Genomic DNA, 14,245 nt, shown 5'->3' on the forward strand with positions numbered 1-14,245 from the left:
GGCACTACCATAGTATAGATGGTACATGACAGAACTCCCCCAAGAGCCACAGTGAGCTGTAGACAGGCTCACAGACGGGAACCTGTCCCCAAATCCCCGCTGGGAACACAGGTGAGAGGTGCCTGGGCTCAGCACATCCCCTCCACCAGCGGTGAACAGCTGCTCAGCGTCTGGCACGGACTTAGCACCGTGCTAGGGGCAGAGGTGCACACACATACCAAGATGGGGATGGTGAGGTTCCTGCTCATCGGAAGCTCAGAATCCAGATGGGGAGATAAGACAATCTGTGTTGAATGACACTTTCCTACTAACTCAGGAAAAGAAACTAAACCGAATTCAAATGATGCTTCCATACGGCCCACAGACAGGAAACTTGAAGGCCTAGAGAAATGTCTTAGAGGGAAACAGTGGGTAGAATCATAAACGGATCCAGGTACTGAGCTATAGTGTAGAAGAGTAGATAAGCAAAATTGTATACAATCAGTTCTTTAATCCACAGCCCTACACATAGTAGATATGCAATACACTTAACATCCGTTTGGATTGAGAGAATGTGTTAATGACTGGGACTCGGTTATTACTACAAATATGTCAAGAAAAATCAGTCTTTTTAGTTTTTTTGTTTGTTTTGTTTTTTAGGTCAAGAAGTGGTTTTCAAGTGCCTTGGGGAAGGAATTCTTGAGAAAGCCTTTCAGGGGTATAATGCTTGCATTTTTGCATATGGACAGACAGGTGAGTAGCCACTTACAGTCAGTGATATTAAATGTGCATTTCTTAAAACATAGATATAGAAAACACTTTGGGAAACCATAGAAAAACGCTTCTGACTTCACGGGTTTGGCTGAATTAGATGATCAAAAGTAATCTTCATTTTGAAGGTTTGACAGTTGTGGGAACTGAGTAATTTTAGTGTTAATGAGCAAAGCTAGTTTTAAACTATTAAGTGTCATTTTCCTAAATTATAGTTTTAACCTGTATTTGAACTAAGAAAATAATTACCAGTTTCTCGGTATAAATGTTATAGTGAAAAACTGTAGAAAAGCTCTTAGTATCGTCCTCTTAGTATCATCTAGAGGACTTCACCAGGATATTAAACAAAAACAGGCTAGTGGCTCAGCCATTAGCCCTCTGAGCCACCATCATTTCAATTATAAAGTTGGAATAAATCAATAAATCGTAACAATACTGCCTATTGTCACATCACAGGACAATTAGGGGAATATATGTCAAAGCACTTTCACAAATGTGAAATATTGATATTTTGTGGGTAAAATACTGTTAATGTTACTTGATGGTGATATTTGATATTTACCATGTGTACTTTTAAAGATTACATATTTGTAGTGCTTACATTTGTACGTATCCATTTGTAAGAGAGGTGCCCTCTGGGTCTCACAGTGAAAGTCAAACTAGAGGCCGTGAGTATAATAGAAAGAATAGTAGCCTTGGTGTCCAAGGGACTGGCCTTTGGGGGCCAAATTGTCCGCTTCTGCTGTGTGACCTTGGCTGCTGTGTATGAAACACTTGTGTAGCTGAAGCATTACAGTCTGCTTCCTCTTCCATCCTCCTTTCTTTCTGCTCGCCCTTCTCCAGGCTCAGGAAAATCCTTCTCCATGATGGGCAATGCTGAGCAGCGGGGCCTCATTCCAAGGCTCTGCTGTGCTTTATTTCAAAGGATCTCTCTGGAGCAAAATGAGTCACAGACCTTTAAAGTTGAAGTATCCTATATGGAAATTTATAATGAGAAAGTTCGGGATCTTTTAGACCCCAAAGGGTAAGTTAGTGGTTGAAATTAACCTTGTCGTAGGGGTAATAATTTTAAGTGATCCTGAAGTTAAAGTTGCAGGTGAGTATATGTATTTGTGCCCTTGGTCGGGTCTCGAGTTTCAGTTCATTTACTGAGAAATCATCAGCTTCTCAAAGCCTGTTGGTATATCTAGTATTCATAGTTTATCCTATATTCGTGTATAAAGTTGCTTATATATGCCATTTAAAAGGATGTTTTTACTATTTTGTTATTTTTGCCACTATGGTTTATTCATAAAAATTGAGTTAAAAATGACACATTGGTCCTTCCATTTATGTTGGAAAGTAGCACCTCTAAATTGGAGGCAAAGTGGTTGAAGGTTTCAAACGACCCAGCCTAAGCAAGTCATTCTTTTCCAGGGATGTACACTGGAATCACTTGGGAGGCTTTTTAAGGATACACTGGCCTGAGCCCCCGCTCTAGCGCTTATGATTCAGTAGACCCAGGGAGAAACCCAGGCATCTGTATTTTTTAAAAGCTAGGTGATAAAAACCAGATGAGTTTGTTTCATAGAGGAAGGAGAGGGCCATTTACCTTTTTATTAATTAAAATTTTTATTGATTTAAAAATAATATATATAAAAATTTAGAAAGTAGGTAAATGTAAGAAGAAATAAAAATGACCTATAATTCCATCACTCAGAAATAACTGCTGTTAACGCTTTGGTGCATTTTGATCCTGTGTTTCAAATCTATGGGGTGGATGTGTGGTATGCGTGTTTAGGTTCTTCTCTAAATACAATTCAATATCCTGAATTTTTTATATAACATGATGAAAATATTTTTAAATGTTTTTAGCAGCTGTATAATCAAGGGTATAATTAGAGGCATAAGATAAAAATTATAGATGGAAAGGAAGTGACCCAATCATCAGAAATAGTTTTAGTTATTAACTGTTTAATGCATATGAAAGAACGTTTACAATATATGTAAGGTTTAAAGAATAATAAAATCAATGACTGTCCTACTCACCATTTGGCTTAATAAATGGAACATGACTGATATTTTTGAAGCCACCTGTGTACTCCTCTTTGATACTGTTTCAACTCCTACCATTCCTACTATTACGAATTTTTTTTTTTTACTATTACAAGTTTTATGTTTCTCATTATCTTCCTCCTCTTTAAGAGTTTACACATAATTTTGCACAATTTTTAACTGTGTGTAAGTGGCGTCATAATACATATGTCCTTCGGTGACTTGCTACTTTTCCCCTCAATGATTCATTCGTTCTGATATATGAAGTAATAACTTATTGATTTTTACTGCTCTTTAGTATTCCACTGTATAATTATACCATAATTTATTTATTCTGTCTCCTGTTATTTGTGTGGTTTCCACTTTTTACCACTACTGTGCTGCTCTGAGCATTCTTGTACTACATTCCTCCTGGTGTACAAATGCAGGAGTTTCTAGGGAATACATCCAGAAGTGGAATTGTGGGTCAGAAGCTACAGCATCTTCAACTTTGGTACTGCAAACCTGTTTTCCGAAACGGTTGTACCAGTTTACACTCCCACCAGCAGTGTACAAGAATCCCAGATGTTAGACACCATCAGAAGCACTTGATATTGTGCTAGATTTATTTTTTCTTGCTCATGAATAGCATTAAAGAATCTCTGGTTGTGCCAACAGACTGAGCCGAGTTCTGAATCCTTGGGCATCAAAGCAGCTCTCTTGAAACTGTGCCCTTGGTCTGCCCTTGTTTAGAGTACGGCAGAATTGCTTGTTGTCACATTGCATTCTTCATCCTTAAATTAACGTTAGTAAAACCTACTTTGTGGAATTGTGAGATTAAGATTCAGTGAGATAACTGAGAAGTTCTTAGGGAACAATGTCGAGACTTCGGGAAGTGCTCATTCTTAGTTTCTTTTTTCCACACTTGAGTGATGCCAAGCATTGACTCTTGATTTGAAAAGTGATTAGTATCTGATGAAAAAGGTGACGTATACAATATGGCTATAATATATATTATAGCTTTGCTTTTCATCTCAATTATCTATTGATAAGCTCTTCACATGGGTCCCAAACCAGGATTGCCATTTAAAAATTCAAAAGAGCCCTAAAATCTTCACCAGCAGAGCCAGTTCTAAATATAGGATAAATATCAGTAACTACAAACAGCTACTGTACTATAACATTACTTTCTGTATAAAATGGTCAGCACAGAAGCAGCTTAAATCAATGCTGCTGATCTGAAAAGGTAAATTAAAACACTTTAATATTGTTCACTACTTGCTCAAAACCTTAAGACATTACTTACTGAGAATATGCTTATTTATAGAATAGCCTGAAGGTTACATTCAATTCTGGCATGTTCTTTGCTTCATTTCCTTTTTTTCCCTCCTCCCACGTGAAATTGAAGTTCATCTACTAAAGCAAGTTGGCCTAACGTAGTATTCTGTGTACTGGCTGTTTAGTTTGGGAGTAGAGATAGAATTTTTTAAATAGTACGTTACTTTAAATAGAAATCAGAGTATAAAAGACATTCCTCATAAGGAATGCTGTTTTGCTAATCCAAATAAAATAGCTTTTAGAATACTTTTTGATTGTTAAAAAAAAATTCCTTTGAAATTGCAATCTTAGTTTCTGAGTACTTTTAAAAGTACTTTCTTTTTAGAAAGAAAAGCTCAAGTTGGGTCTGACTCATTCATTCCTTTTTCCTTTCTCTCAAAGGAGTAGACAGTCTCTTAAAGTTCGAGAGCATAAAGTTTTGGGACCGTATGTAGATGGTTTATCCCAACTGGCTGTCACTAGTTTTGAGGTAAGTGCCATTAAAAAAAAAGTCATTTAAAAACTGACAGTAACTTGAAGTATATAGGTAATGTTGAATATATTTTTATGTGAATGCTTTATAGCATATTGATGCCGTTCACAGTCTCAGAAACCCAGTATTAACCACCCCAAACAGAAGGAAAGGGCTTTAATCACACTCTTTAGCCTGCTTGGTTGTGAGGGGTTTGCCGTATTGTTGGGAGGCCCAGTGTTTTGAGATTGCTGAATATTTTCACTCATAGCACTCTGCTGAAACAGTTCTCCCTGAAGTTGCCAGTGATGTCCTTCTGGACAAATCTGGACAAATGTAAACAGTATTTCGTAGTTATTTCAACCCTTTCTCTTTGACAGGGTCTCCTGCCTTAGTTTCCATTACTTTTCACTCTTCGGGTTCTTCTATTTTTCTGAATCGATCCTTCCTCCATTGACCCATTTCCTTTTCCTACTCCTTGACTTTTATGCTTTCTCATGTCCTGGCTCTATGTTTTGTCCCTATTTTTATTGTCATTACTTTGGAAATCCCATAAAAGAAACTGCTGTCTGTTGCTGAAGAATACCGATAAATAAATGAATGAGCAAATATATCCTTCCACTTAGAAGTACCATCTATGTGTTGTGTTTATCTTTGCATCATTTCAGACTCAGTAGGGCTAAAATTAATCTGCAAGATAACTCTCTCCAGCCATTTAAACATAGACAGTTCTATTATTCCTTAGATCAGAAATAAAGTGCAGTCATTACTTTGAAAACACTGAGATCCTGAAATGAATGAAGACCCCTCTGGCATGAAGATGCTAAGTCAGCACTTCTGCTAAGGTGCCTGGCTCGTAGCTCAGTGTTATAAGGATCAGTGTCTGTCTCCTCCTGTTACTCATTAGTAAGAGCTGAGGCATTTGTGATTTGCATTCAGCTCTGCCTCTTATTAGGTGTGGGAAGAGTTATTTGACCTCCATGAACTTCAGTGTCCTTGTGTGTAAAATCAGGAAAATACTTATTTTATAAAGTTCATTCATCAAAAATTGTTTAAGAGCCTTAGGTTCTGGGTGTCCTAAAGCAGGTGTACAGAGACGAAGAAGGAAAGTTTCCTGTCCTGGGAGAGCCACGGTGTTGGAGGAGGGAGGCAAATAATCAAGCAGTAGAGAGCTTTGCAGGAGAGTTAGAGTAAAACAAGGTAACTACCGTTATTGCGTATCTGGAATGCTCAATAAATATTAGCTCTTTTCTCCTTAGTAACTTGCAAAGGGAAGAATAGGTACTTAACAGAGGAAGAAGACGATTGCAGGATGGAAAGAATGGGGGAGCGGCGGAGTCAAGATGGTGGTGTGGGAAGACGCTGAGTTAGCGTCTCCCCACAACTTGGGTGCCTGTGTGCCACTGGTGGGGGACTCTGACGCACAAGGAGATGAGAGGAACCCCAAAGTGAACCAGTAGGATGTAGGGGGACTGAGGGGGGAGGAGAAGTGGAGGCCAGACAGGATCGGCACCCCTGAGGCTGGGGAGATCAGGAGAGGCAGGCAGGAGGAGCCATCCAGGAGGAGTGGGAGAGGAGTGGAGGGCGATTGCCCCTCCCACTCGGGCACAGGGAGCCTGCTGGGCTCCCAGGTGAGGTCCCCTGCCCTCTGAGACCAGGGGTGGGGGGCACGCCTGGGACCCTTCTGTTCCTTGAGCCTAAGCCCCACCCCCACCCCTGCCAGCTCCCAGGGCCTTTTCCAGCCCTGTGGGTCTTGAGCATTGGCCCCACCCACCACCCAAACCTTGCCCTTGCTTAGGCCCCACCCTCCACAGCCAAGGCCTTCCTCCCCCCCCGCCACCCCTCTTTTTTTTTGCCGCCCTAGGTGGCTTGCGGGATCTTGGTTCACAAGCCTGGGTTCAGGCCAAAGCTCCTGTGGTGGGAGCTCCAAATCCAAACCACTGGACTAACAGAGAACCCCAGACCCCAGGGAATACTCATTGGAGTGAGGTCTCATTGAGTTCCTCATCTCAGCACCAAGACCCAGCTCTACCCAATAGCCTACAAACTCCAGTGTTGGAAGCCTCAGGCCAAACAACCAGTAAGACAAGAACACAATCCCACTCATAAAGAGAAAAAACCAAAACCGAAATGAGACGGCAAAAAAATATGTCACAGATGAAGAAGCAAGGTAAAAACCTACAAGACCAAATACATGAAGAGGAAACAGGCAGTCTACCTGAAAAAGAATTCAGAGTAACGATAGTAAAGATGATGCAGAATCTTGGAAATAAAATGGAGGCACAGATTGAGAAAATACAAGAAATGTTTAACAAAGATCTAGAAGAACTAAAGACCAAACAAACAGAGATAAACAACACAATAACTGAAATGAAAACTACACTAGAAGGAATCAATAACAGAATAACTGAGGTAGAAGAACGAATAAGTGACCTGGAAGACAAAACGGTGGAAATAACTGCCGAGGAGCAGAATAAAGAAAAAAGAATGAAAAGAATTGAGGACAGTCTCAGAGAGCTCTGGGACAACACTAGACGCAGCAACATTTGAATTACAGGGATCCCAGAAGAAGAAGAGAAAAAGAAAGGGACTGAGAAAATATTTGAAGAGATTGTAGTTGAAAACTTCCCTAGCATGGGAAAGGAAATAGTCACCCAAGTCCAGAGTCCCATATAGGATAAACCCTAGGAAAAACACCAAGACACATTTCAATCAAACTAACAAAAATTAAATTCAAAGAAAAAATATTAAAAGCAGCAAGGGAAAAACAAAAAATAACGTACAAAGGACTCCCCATAAGGTTCCAGTTGATATTTCAGTGGAAACTCTCCAGGCCAGAAGGGAGTGGCAGGATATACTTAGAGGGATGAAAGGGAAGAACCTACAACCAAGATTACTCTGCCCAGCAAGGATCTCATTCAGATTTGATGGAGAAGTCAAAAGCTTTTCAGACAAGCAAAAGCTAAGAGAATTCAACACCACCGTACCAGCTTTACAACAAATGTTAAAGAAACTTCTCTAAGCAGGAAACACAAGAGAAGAAAAAGACCCACAAAAACACCTCAATACATAAGGCAAATGCTAACAACCATGACAGGAGAAATCGGCAGTAACACAATAATAGAAGGGGACTTTAACACTCCACTTACACCAATGGACAGATCATCCAAACAGAAAATAAAGAAACACAAGCTTTAAACAACACAATAGACCAGATCTAATTGATGTTTATAGAACATTCCACCCAAAAGTGGTAGAATACACTTTCTTCTAAAGTGCACATGGAACATTCTCCAGGATAGATCACATCTTGGGTCACAAATCAAGACCTCAGAAAATTTAAGAACATTGAAATCGTATCAGGCATCTTTTCCGACCACAATGCTATGAGCTTGGAAATCGATTAAAGGAAAAAAACTGTAAGAAACACAAATACATGGAGGTTAAACAGTGCACTACTAAATAACCAAGAGAGTACTGAAGAAATCAAAGAAGAAAGTAAAAAATTCATAGAAACAAATGACAATGAAAACATGCCAACCCAAAACCTATGGGACGCAGCAAAAGCAGTTCTAAGAGGGAGGTTTAGAGCAATACAGTTTCACCTCAAGAAATAAGAAAAATCTCAAATAAGCAATCTAACCCTACACTTAAAACAACTAGAGAAAGAAGAACAAAGAAACCCAAAGTCAGTAGAAGGAAAGAAATCATGAAGATCAGAGCAGAATTAAATGAAACAAACGAAGAAAACAATAGCAAAGATCAATAAAACTAAAAGCTGGTTCTTTGAGAAGATAAACAAAATTGATAAACCCTTAGCCAGACTCATTAAGAAAAAAAGGGAGAGGACACAAATCAATAAAATTAGACATGAAAAGGGAGAAATCACAACTGACACTGCAGAAATACAGAGGATGATAAGAGACTACTACAAACAACTATATGCCAATAAAATGGACAACCACGAAGAAATGGACAAAGTCTTGGAAAGGTACAATTTTCCAAGACTGAACCAGTAAGAATTAGAAAATATAAACAGACCTATCACAAGTAATTAAATTGAAACTGTAATTAAAAATCTTCCAACAAACAAAAGCCCAGGACCAGATGGCTTCACAGGCAAATTCTGTCAAATATTTAGAGAAGGGCTAACACCAGTCCTTCTCAAACTCTTCCAAAAAATTGCAGAGGGAGAAACACTTCCAAATTCATTCTACAAAGCCACTATCACCCTGATACTAAAACCAGAAAAAGATGTCACAAAAAAAGAAAATTACAGACCAGTATCACTGATGAACATAGATGCAAAAATCCTGAACAAAATACTAGCAAACAGAATCCAACAGCACATTAAAAGGATCATAAACCATGATCAACTGGGATTTATCCCAGGGATTCAAGGATTGTTCAGTATACGCAAATCAATACAACACATTAACAAGTTAAGGAATAAAAACCATATGATCATCTCAATAGATGCAGAAAAAACTTTTGGCAAAATTCAACACCCGTTTATGATAAAAACTCTCCAGAAAATGGGCATAGAGGGAACCTCCCTCAACATAATAAAGGCCATATATGACAAACCCACAGCAAACATCATACTCAATGGTGAAAAACTGAAAGCATTTCCACTAAGATCAGGAACAAGACAAGGATGTCCACTCTTGCCACTCTTATTCAACATAGTTTGGAAGTCCTAGCCTCAGCAGTCAGAGAAGAAAAAGAAAAGGAATACAAATTGGAAAAGAAGAAGTAAAACTGCCACTGCCGATGACACGATAGAATACATAGAAAATCCTAAAGGTGCCACCAGAAAACTACTAGAACTAATCAATGAATTTGGTAAGGTTGCAGGATACAAAATTACTGCACAGAAATCTCTGGCATTCCTATACACCAACAACAAAAAAACCAGAGAAATTAAGGAAACACTCTCATTTACCATTGCAACAAAAAGAATAAAATACTTAGGAATAAACCTGCTTAAGGAGGCAAAAGGCTTTTACTCAGAAAACTATAAAACACTGATGAAAGAAATCAAAGATAACATAAACAGATGGAGAAATATACCATGTTCTTGGGTTAGAAGAATCAATATTGTGGAAATGACTGTACTACCCAAAGCAATCTACAGATTCAATGTAATCCCTATCAAACTACCAATAGCATTCTTCACAGAATTAGAACAAAAAATTTTACAATTCGTATGGAAACACAAAAGACCCCGAATAGCCAAAGCAAACTTGAGAAAGAAAAATGGAGTTGGAGGAATCAGGCTCCCTGACTTCAAATTATACCACAAAGCTACAGTAATCAAGACAGTATTGTACTGGCACAGAAACAGAAATATAGATCAATGGTGCAGGATAGAATGCCCAGAGGTAAACCCACGCACATATGGGCACTTAATTTATGACAAAGGAGGCAAGAACATACAATGGAGAAAAGACAGCCTCTTCAATAAGTGGTGCTGGGAAAACTACCGTTACATGTAAAAGAATGAATTTAGAACACTACCTAACACCATACAGAAAAATAAACTCCAAATGGATTAAAGACTTAAATATAAGATCAGACACTATAAAACTCTTAGAAGAAAACATAAGAAAACACTCTTTGACATAAACCACAGCAAGATCTTTTGTGACCCACTTCCTAGAGTAATGGAAATAAAAACAAAAACAAATGGGACTTAATTAAACTTAAAAGCTTTTGCACAACAAAGGAAACCATAAACGACAAAAAGACAGCCCTCAGAATGGGAGAATATATTTGCAAATGAAACAATAGACAACAGATTAGTCTACAAAATATACAAACAGCTCATGGAGCTCAATATCAAAAAAACAAACAATCCAGTTAAAAAATGGGCAGAAGACCTAAATAGACATTTCACCAAGGAAGACATACATATGGCCAAGAGGCACATGAAAAGATGCTCAACATCACTAATTATTAGAGAAATGCAAATCAAAACTACAATGAGGTATCACCTCACACCACTCAGAATGGCCATTATCAAAAAATCTAGAAACAGTAAATGCTGGAAAGGGTGTGGTGAAAAGGGAACCCTCCTGCACTGTTGGTGGGAATGTAAATTGATACAACCACTATGGAAAACGGTATGGAGGTTCCTTAAAAAACTAAAAATAGAATTACCATGTGACCCAGCTATCCCACTACTGGACGTATACCCTGAGAAAACCACAATTCAAAAAGAGACATGTACTACAGTGTTCATTGCAGCACTATTTACAGTAGCCAGGACATGGAAGCAAGCTAAGTGTCCATCGACAAATGAACGGATAAAGAAGATGTGGCACATGTATACAATGGAATATTACTCAGCCATACAAAGAAATGAAAACTGTAGTTATCTGTAGTGAGGTGGATGGCCCTAAAATCTGTCCTACAGAGTGAAGTAAGTCAGAAAGAGAAAAACAAATACCGTATGCTAATGCATATATATGGAATTTAAAAAAGAAAACAAAAAACTGGTAGTGATGAACCTAGTTGCAGGGCAGGAATAAAGAAGTAGACCTAGAAAATGGACTTGAGTACATAGGGTGGGAGGGCAAAGCTGGGGTGAAGTGAGAGTAGCATCGATGTATATACACTACCGAATGTAAAATAGTTGGCTGGTGGGAAGCAGCCGCATAGCACAGGGAGATGTGCTCGGTCCTCTGCGATGACCTAGCGGGTGGGATAGGGAGGATGGGAGGGAGGCTCAAGAGGGAGGGGATATGGGGACATGTGTACGCATATGGATGATTCACTTTGTTGTGCAACAGAAACTAACCCAGTATTGTGAAGCAATTATACTCCAATAAAGATCTATTAAAAAATAAAGTAAAATAAAACCTCTGTTGAGCACAGGGAATTCTACTCAATACTCTGTAATGACCTCTATGGGGAAAGAATCTAAAAAATGAGCGGATGTATGTATATGTATAACCAAATCACTTTTCTGTACAGCAAAAGGTAATACAACATTGTAAATCCAACTATACTCCAATAGAAATTTTTAAAAATAAATAAAAAGAATGGGGGAAACATTGCATCCACTAGAAAGCACTGAGGGAGTGGAAGCTCGAAACAGCCTCTGTGGAGGAGAAGCAGGTTTATATGGAAGGGTGGTGACAGATGCGTCATAATTAACACATACGCTTGATGGGCAGGATGCTGTTCTTGGGTTTTTTGCTTCTAATATTTTCCCTCTGCTTTTTCTCTAGGATATCGAGTCATTGATGTCTGAGGGAAATAAGTCTCGGACGGTAGCTGCGACCAACATGAATGAAGAAAGTAGCCGCTCCCATGCTGTGTTCAACATCATCATCACACAGACGCTGTATGACCTACAGTCTGGGGTGAGGGATCGGGTGGAACCTTCGGTAGCAGTGAAAGAGCTCTACCTTCATGAGTGAACTGTTTCATGACTGGATTCAGTTCCTGAGAACTTTATGCCAGCTCTTCTACTTACTAGATGAGCTACTTTGCTTACATCATTTAATTTGTTAGGTCTTACTTTATATATAACATTTTTTAAAAAATTGGATTCCTTGTATAAACTCCCTAAAGAATGTGATGATGTCACCATACAGCTTTTACTATGTATCCTTTCATACTGAAATTCCCCTAAAAACAACTGGGTTTACTTCATAGTCGTTAAGGGATATTAAAGAGGAAACCTTAACATTTAGCCTAAAGAAAGCTTTTTCAAAAAAAGAAGGATTTGACCTGAATACGGAGGAATCCTCATGTCCTGGTATGTTCTCGTAGGTGCATAAAAGCTCCAGCTTTCTGACTGTATTCTGGAAAGCCCAGTGCACTTGCTTCCCAACTACAAAACAAAATGCCACACTGCTACGCCAACCTAAATTTTGCCCGTGAAACTGCTAGACCAAGAACTCTTCTTACAATTTAAGATCTTCTTGAGGAGTATGCCTTGTTGTAGCAGGATGGCTTTCGTTGTGGTGCTGAGATATATGTAGATGTCTGTGTGGTTTCTGCACTCATGTGTGTCGTTTCTCTCGTTTCTCACGACTAGAATTCGGGAGAGAAAGTGAGCAAGGTCAGCTTGGTGGACCTGGCGGGTAGCGAGAGGGTGTCTAAAACGGGAGCCGCGGGAGAGCGACTGAAAGAAGGCAGCAACATTAACAAGTAAGAGGCTGGTGCAACTCCCGCGTTAAACTGGAACACCCCACCCAGCTTCTTGTGTGCCTGGGGGACTTGTCGCATTACCAGGGGTCAGATGGCTCTGATCACAGATGGTTCAGAGTCTGTGTAGCTTTAATGAACTGGGTTGAAGAAGAACATTCACCTGCCTCTATTGAGATGCATGAGGTTTAGTAAAATGCCTCAAACATTGTACAAACACCCAGTGTATCACTGTATAATATCGTCTTAGGTGAACACAAGTTGCAATTTTGCAAATCAAATCATATCTTAAATTTAACTCGAGGAGCTTATTCTGAAGAGAAAATCTGCTTCGAATCCCTTTGTAAGGCTAATACAGTTTAAACATCAATATCTCCCCCCAAAAAGTAACATTTATTGACGAACTGCCGTCCTGAAATCTCACTCTGCCTGAGTGCCTGCAGCATGCCCAGGGATGTGGTGAAGGCTGGAGGAGAGCCGAGGTGCAGGGTGTGTAGGAGTTGGCCCGGTGGCCGAGGAGATGAAGGCATTTCACTCAGAGGGTACAGCAAAGGCACAGTAAATGCCCATAATGTGCTGAGAACAAAGCCTGGCACATAGTATACACTGAATAAATATTAATGGTTGTAGCTATTATTTTTATAAGCTGTATAAACAGCGTGAGTAGAAAGTAGCTTAGTTTGTACTTGAATTTTTCTGTTGAGACATAATAACTTGGGGTTTTGTTTAGGACAGAAGGTGACAAGAGGTAATATAGTCAGGAACATGTTTGTGCAGCTTGCATTTCAAAATGGTACCGGCACATTGTAATTTTACAAAAGTTTACAAAAGTTTAAAATTAGCAGGGAAATATCACCCCCTCTATCAGATGGACAGAGACGTGCTCGCTGCACAGACTGCTGCTTTACGGGGTTAACTTCCAGTCATTCTGTCTCCTGCTCTAATAACAAAGGATTTTGCTCTATTTCATGACAAAGCATTATAGGAGCCCAGGCGGGCATACAGCTCTGCATTCCAAAATGAGTGCAAGAACCAGGATGGGGAAGCAGAAATGAGGGTGTGAGGATGCAGGTACCAAAGAAAAGAGTGTCACCCCTCCTAGACATTTGTTTACTGGTGCTAAGCCATGCCAGCCCTTTGCCTGTATCTACACTTGTGGGAAGCCACTGGGAATTCTGTGCTGTGAATTTATGGAAATTTTGAGTATGGCTGGCCTTCATGTGTAACAATCACTAGTTTCTTTTAACCTCTTACTATATGCCAGGCACTGTTCTGAATGCTCTATATGTAATAACTCACATGGGTCTATTATACCCATTTTACAGATGAGGAAAGCAAGGCAGAGAGCACTGGAATAATATATCCAGGGTCACAAAACTCTAAGCGTGGATCTTAGATTTGGTTGTAGGCAGTTTGGCTCGAGAGCCCAGGCTCACCCCACTGCTGTAAGTGGGGTGCCCAAGTGTTCTGTTTGCCGGAAAGAGTCCTGGTTGATACTTTTGTCCCAGAGGAAATATTAATAGTGCCCCCTTC

General features: G+C 39.5%; 1 protein-coding gene across 1 annotated transcript in view; it reads left to right on the top strand.

Moving 5' to 3' along the window:
* The window catches only part of KIF13A (kinesin family member 13A), a 212,921-nt gene that overhangs the window by 129,162 nt on the left and 69,514 nt on the right, over positions 1-14,245 (top strand). The window contains 5 exon segments of the mRNA XM_049716351.1: positions 640-732; positions 1,594-1,774; positions 4,483-4,570; positions 11,788-11,922; positions 12,603-12,715. Of these exon segments, the coding sequence (XP_049572308.1) occupies positions 640-732; positions 1,594-1,774; positions 4,483-4,570; positions 11,788-11,922; positions 12,603-12,715 (610 nt within the window).

This window comes from Orcinus orca, chromosome 10 (genome assembly GCF_937001465.1).
Source record: "Orcinus orca chromosome 10, mOrcOrc1.1, whole genome shotgun sequence".
Taxonomy (NCBI): domain Eukaryota; kingdom Metazoa; phylum Chordata; class Mammalia; order Artiodactyla; family Delphinidae; genus Orcinus; species Orcinus orca.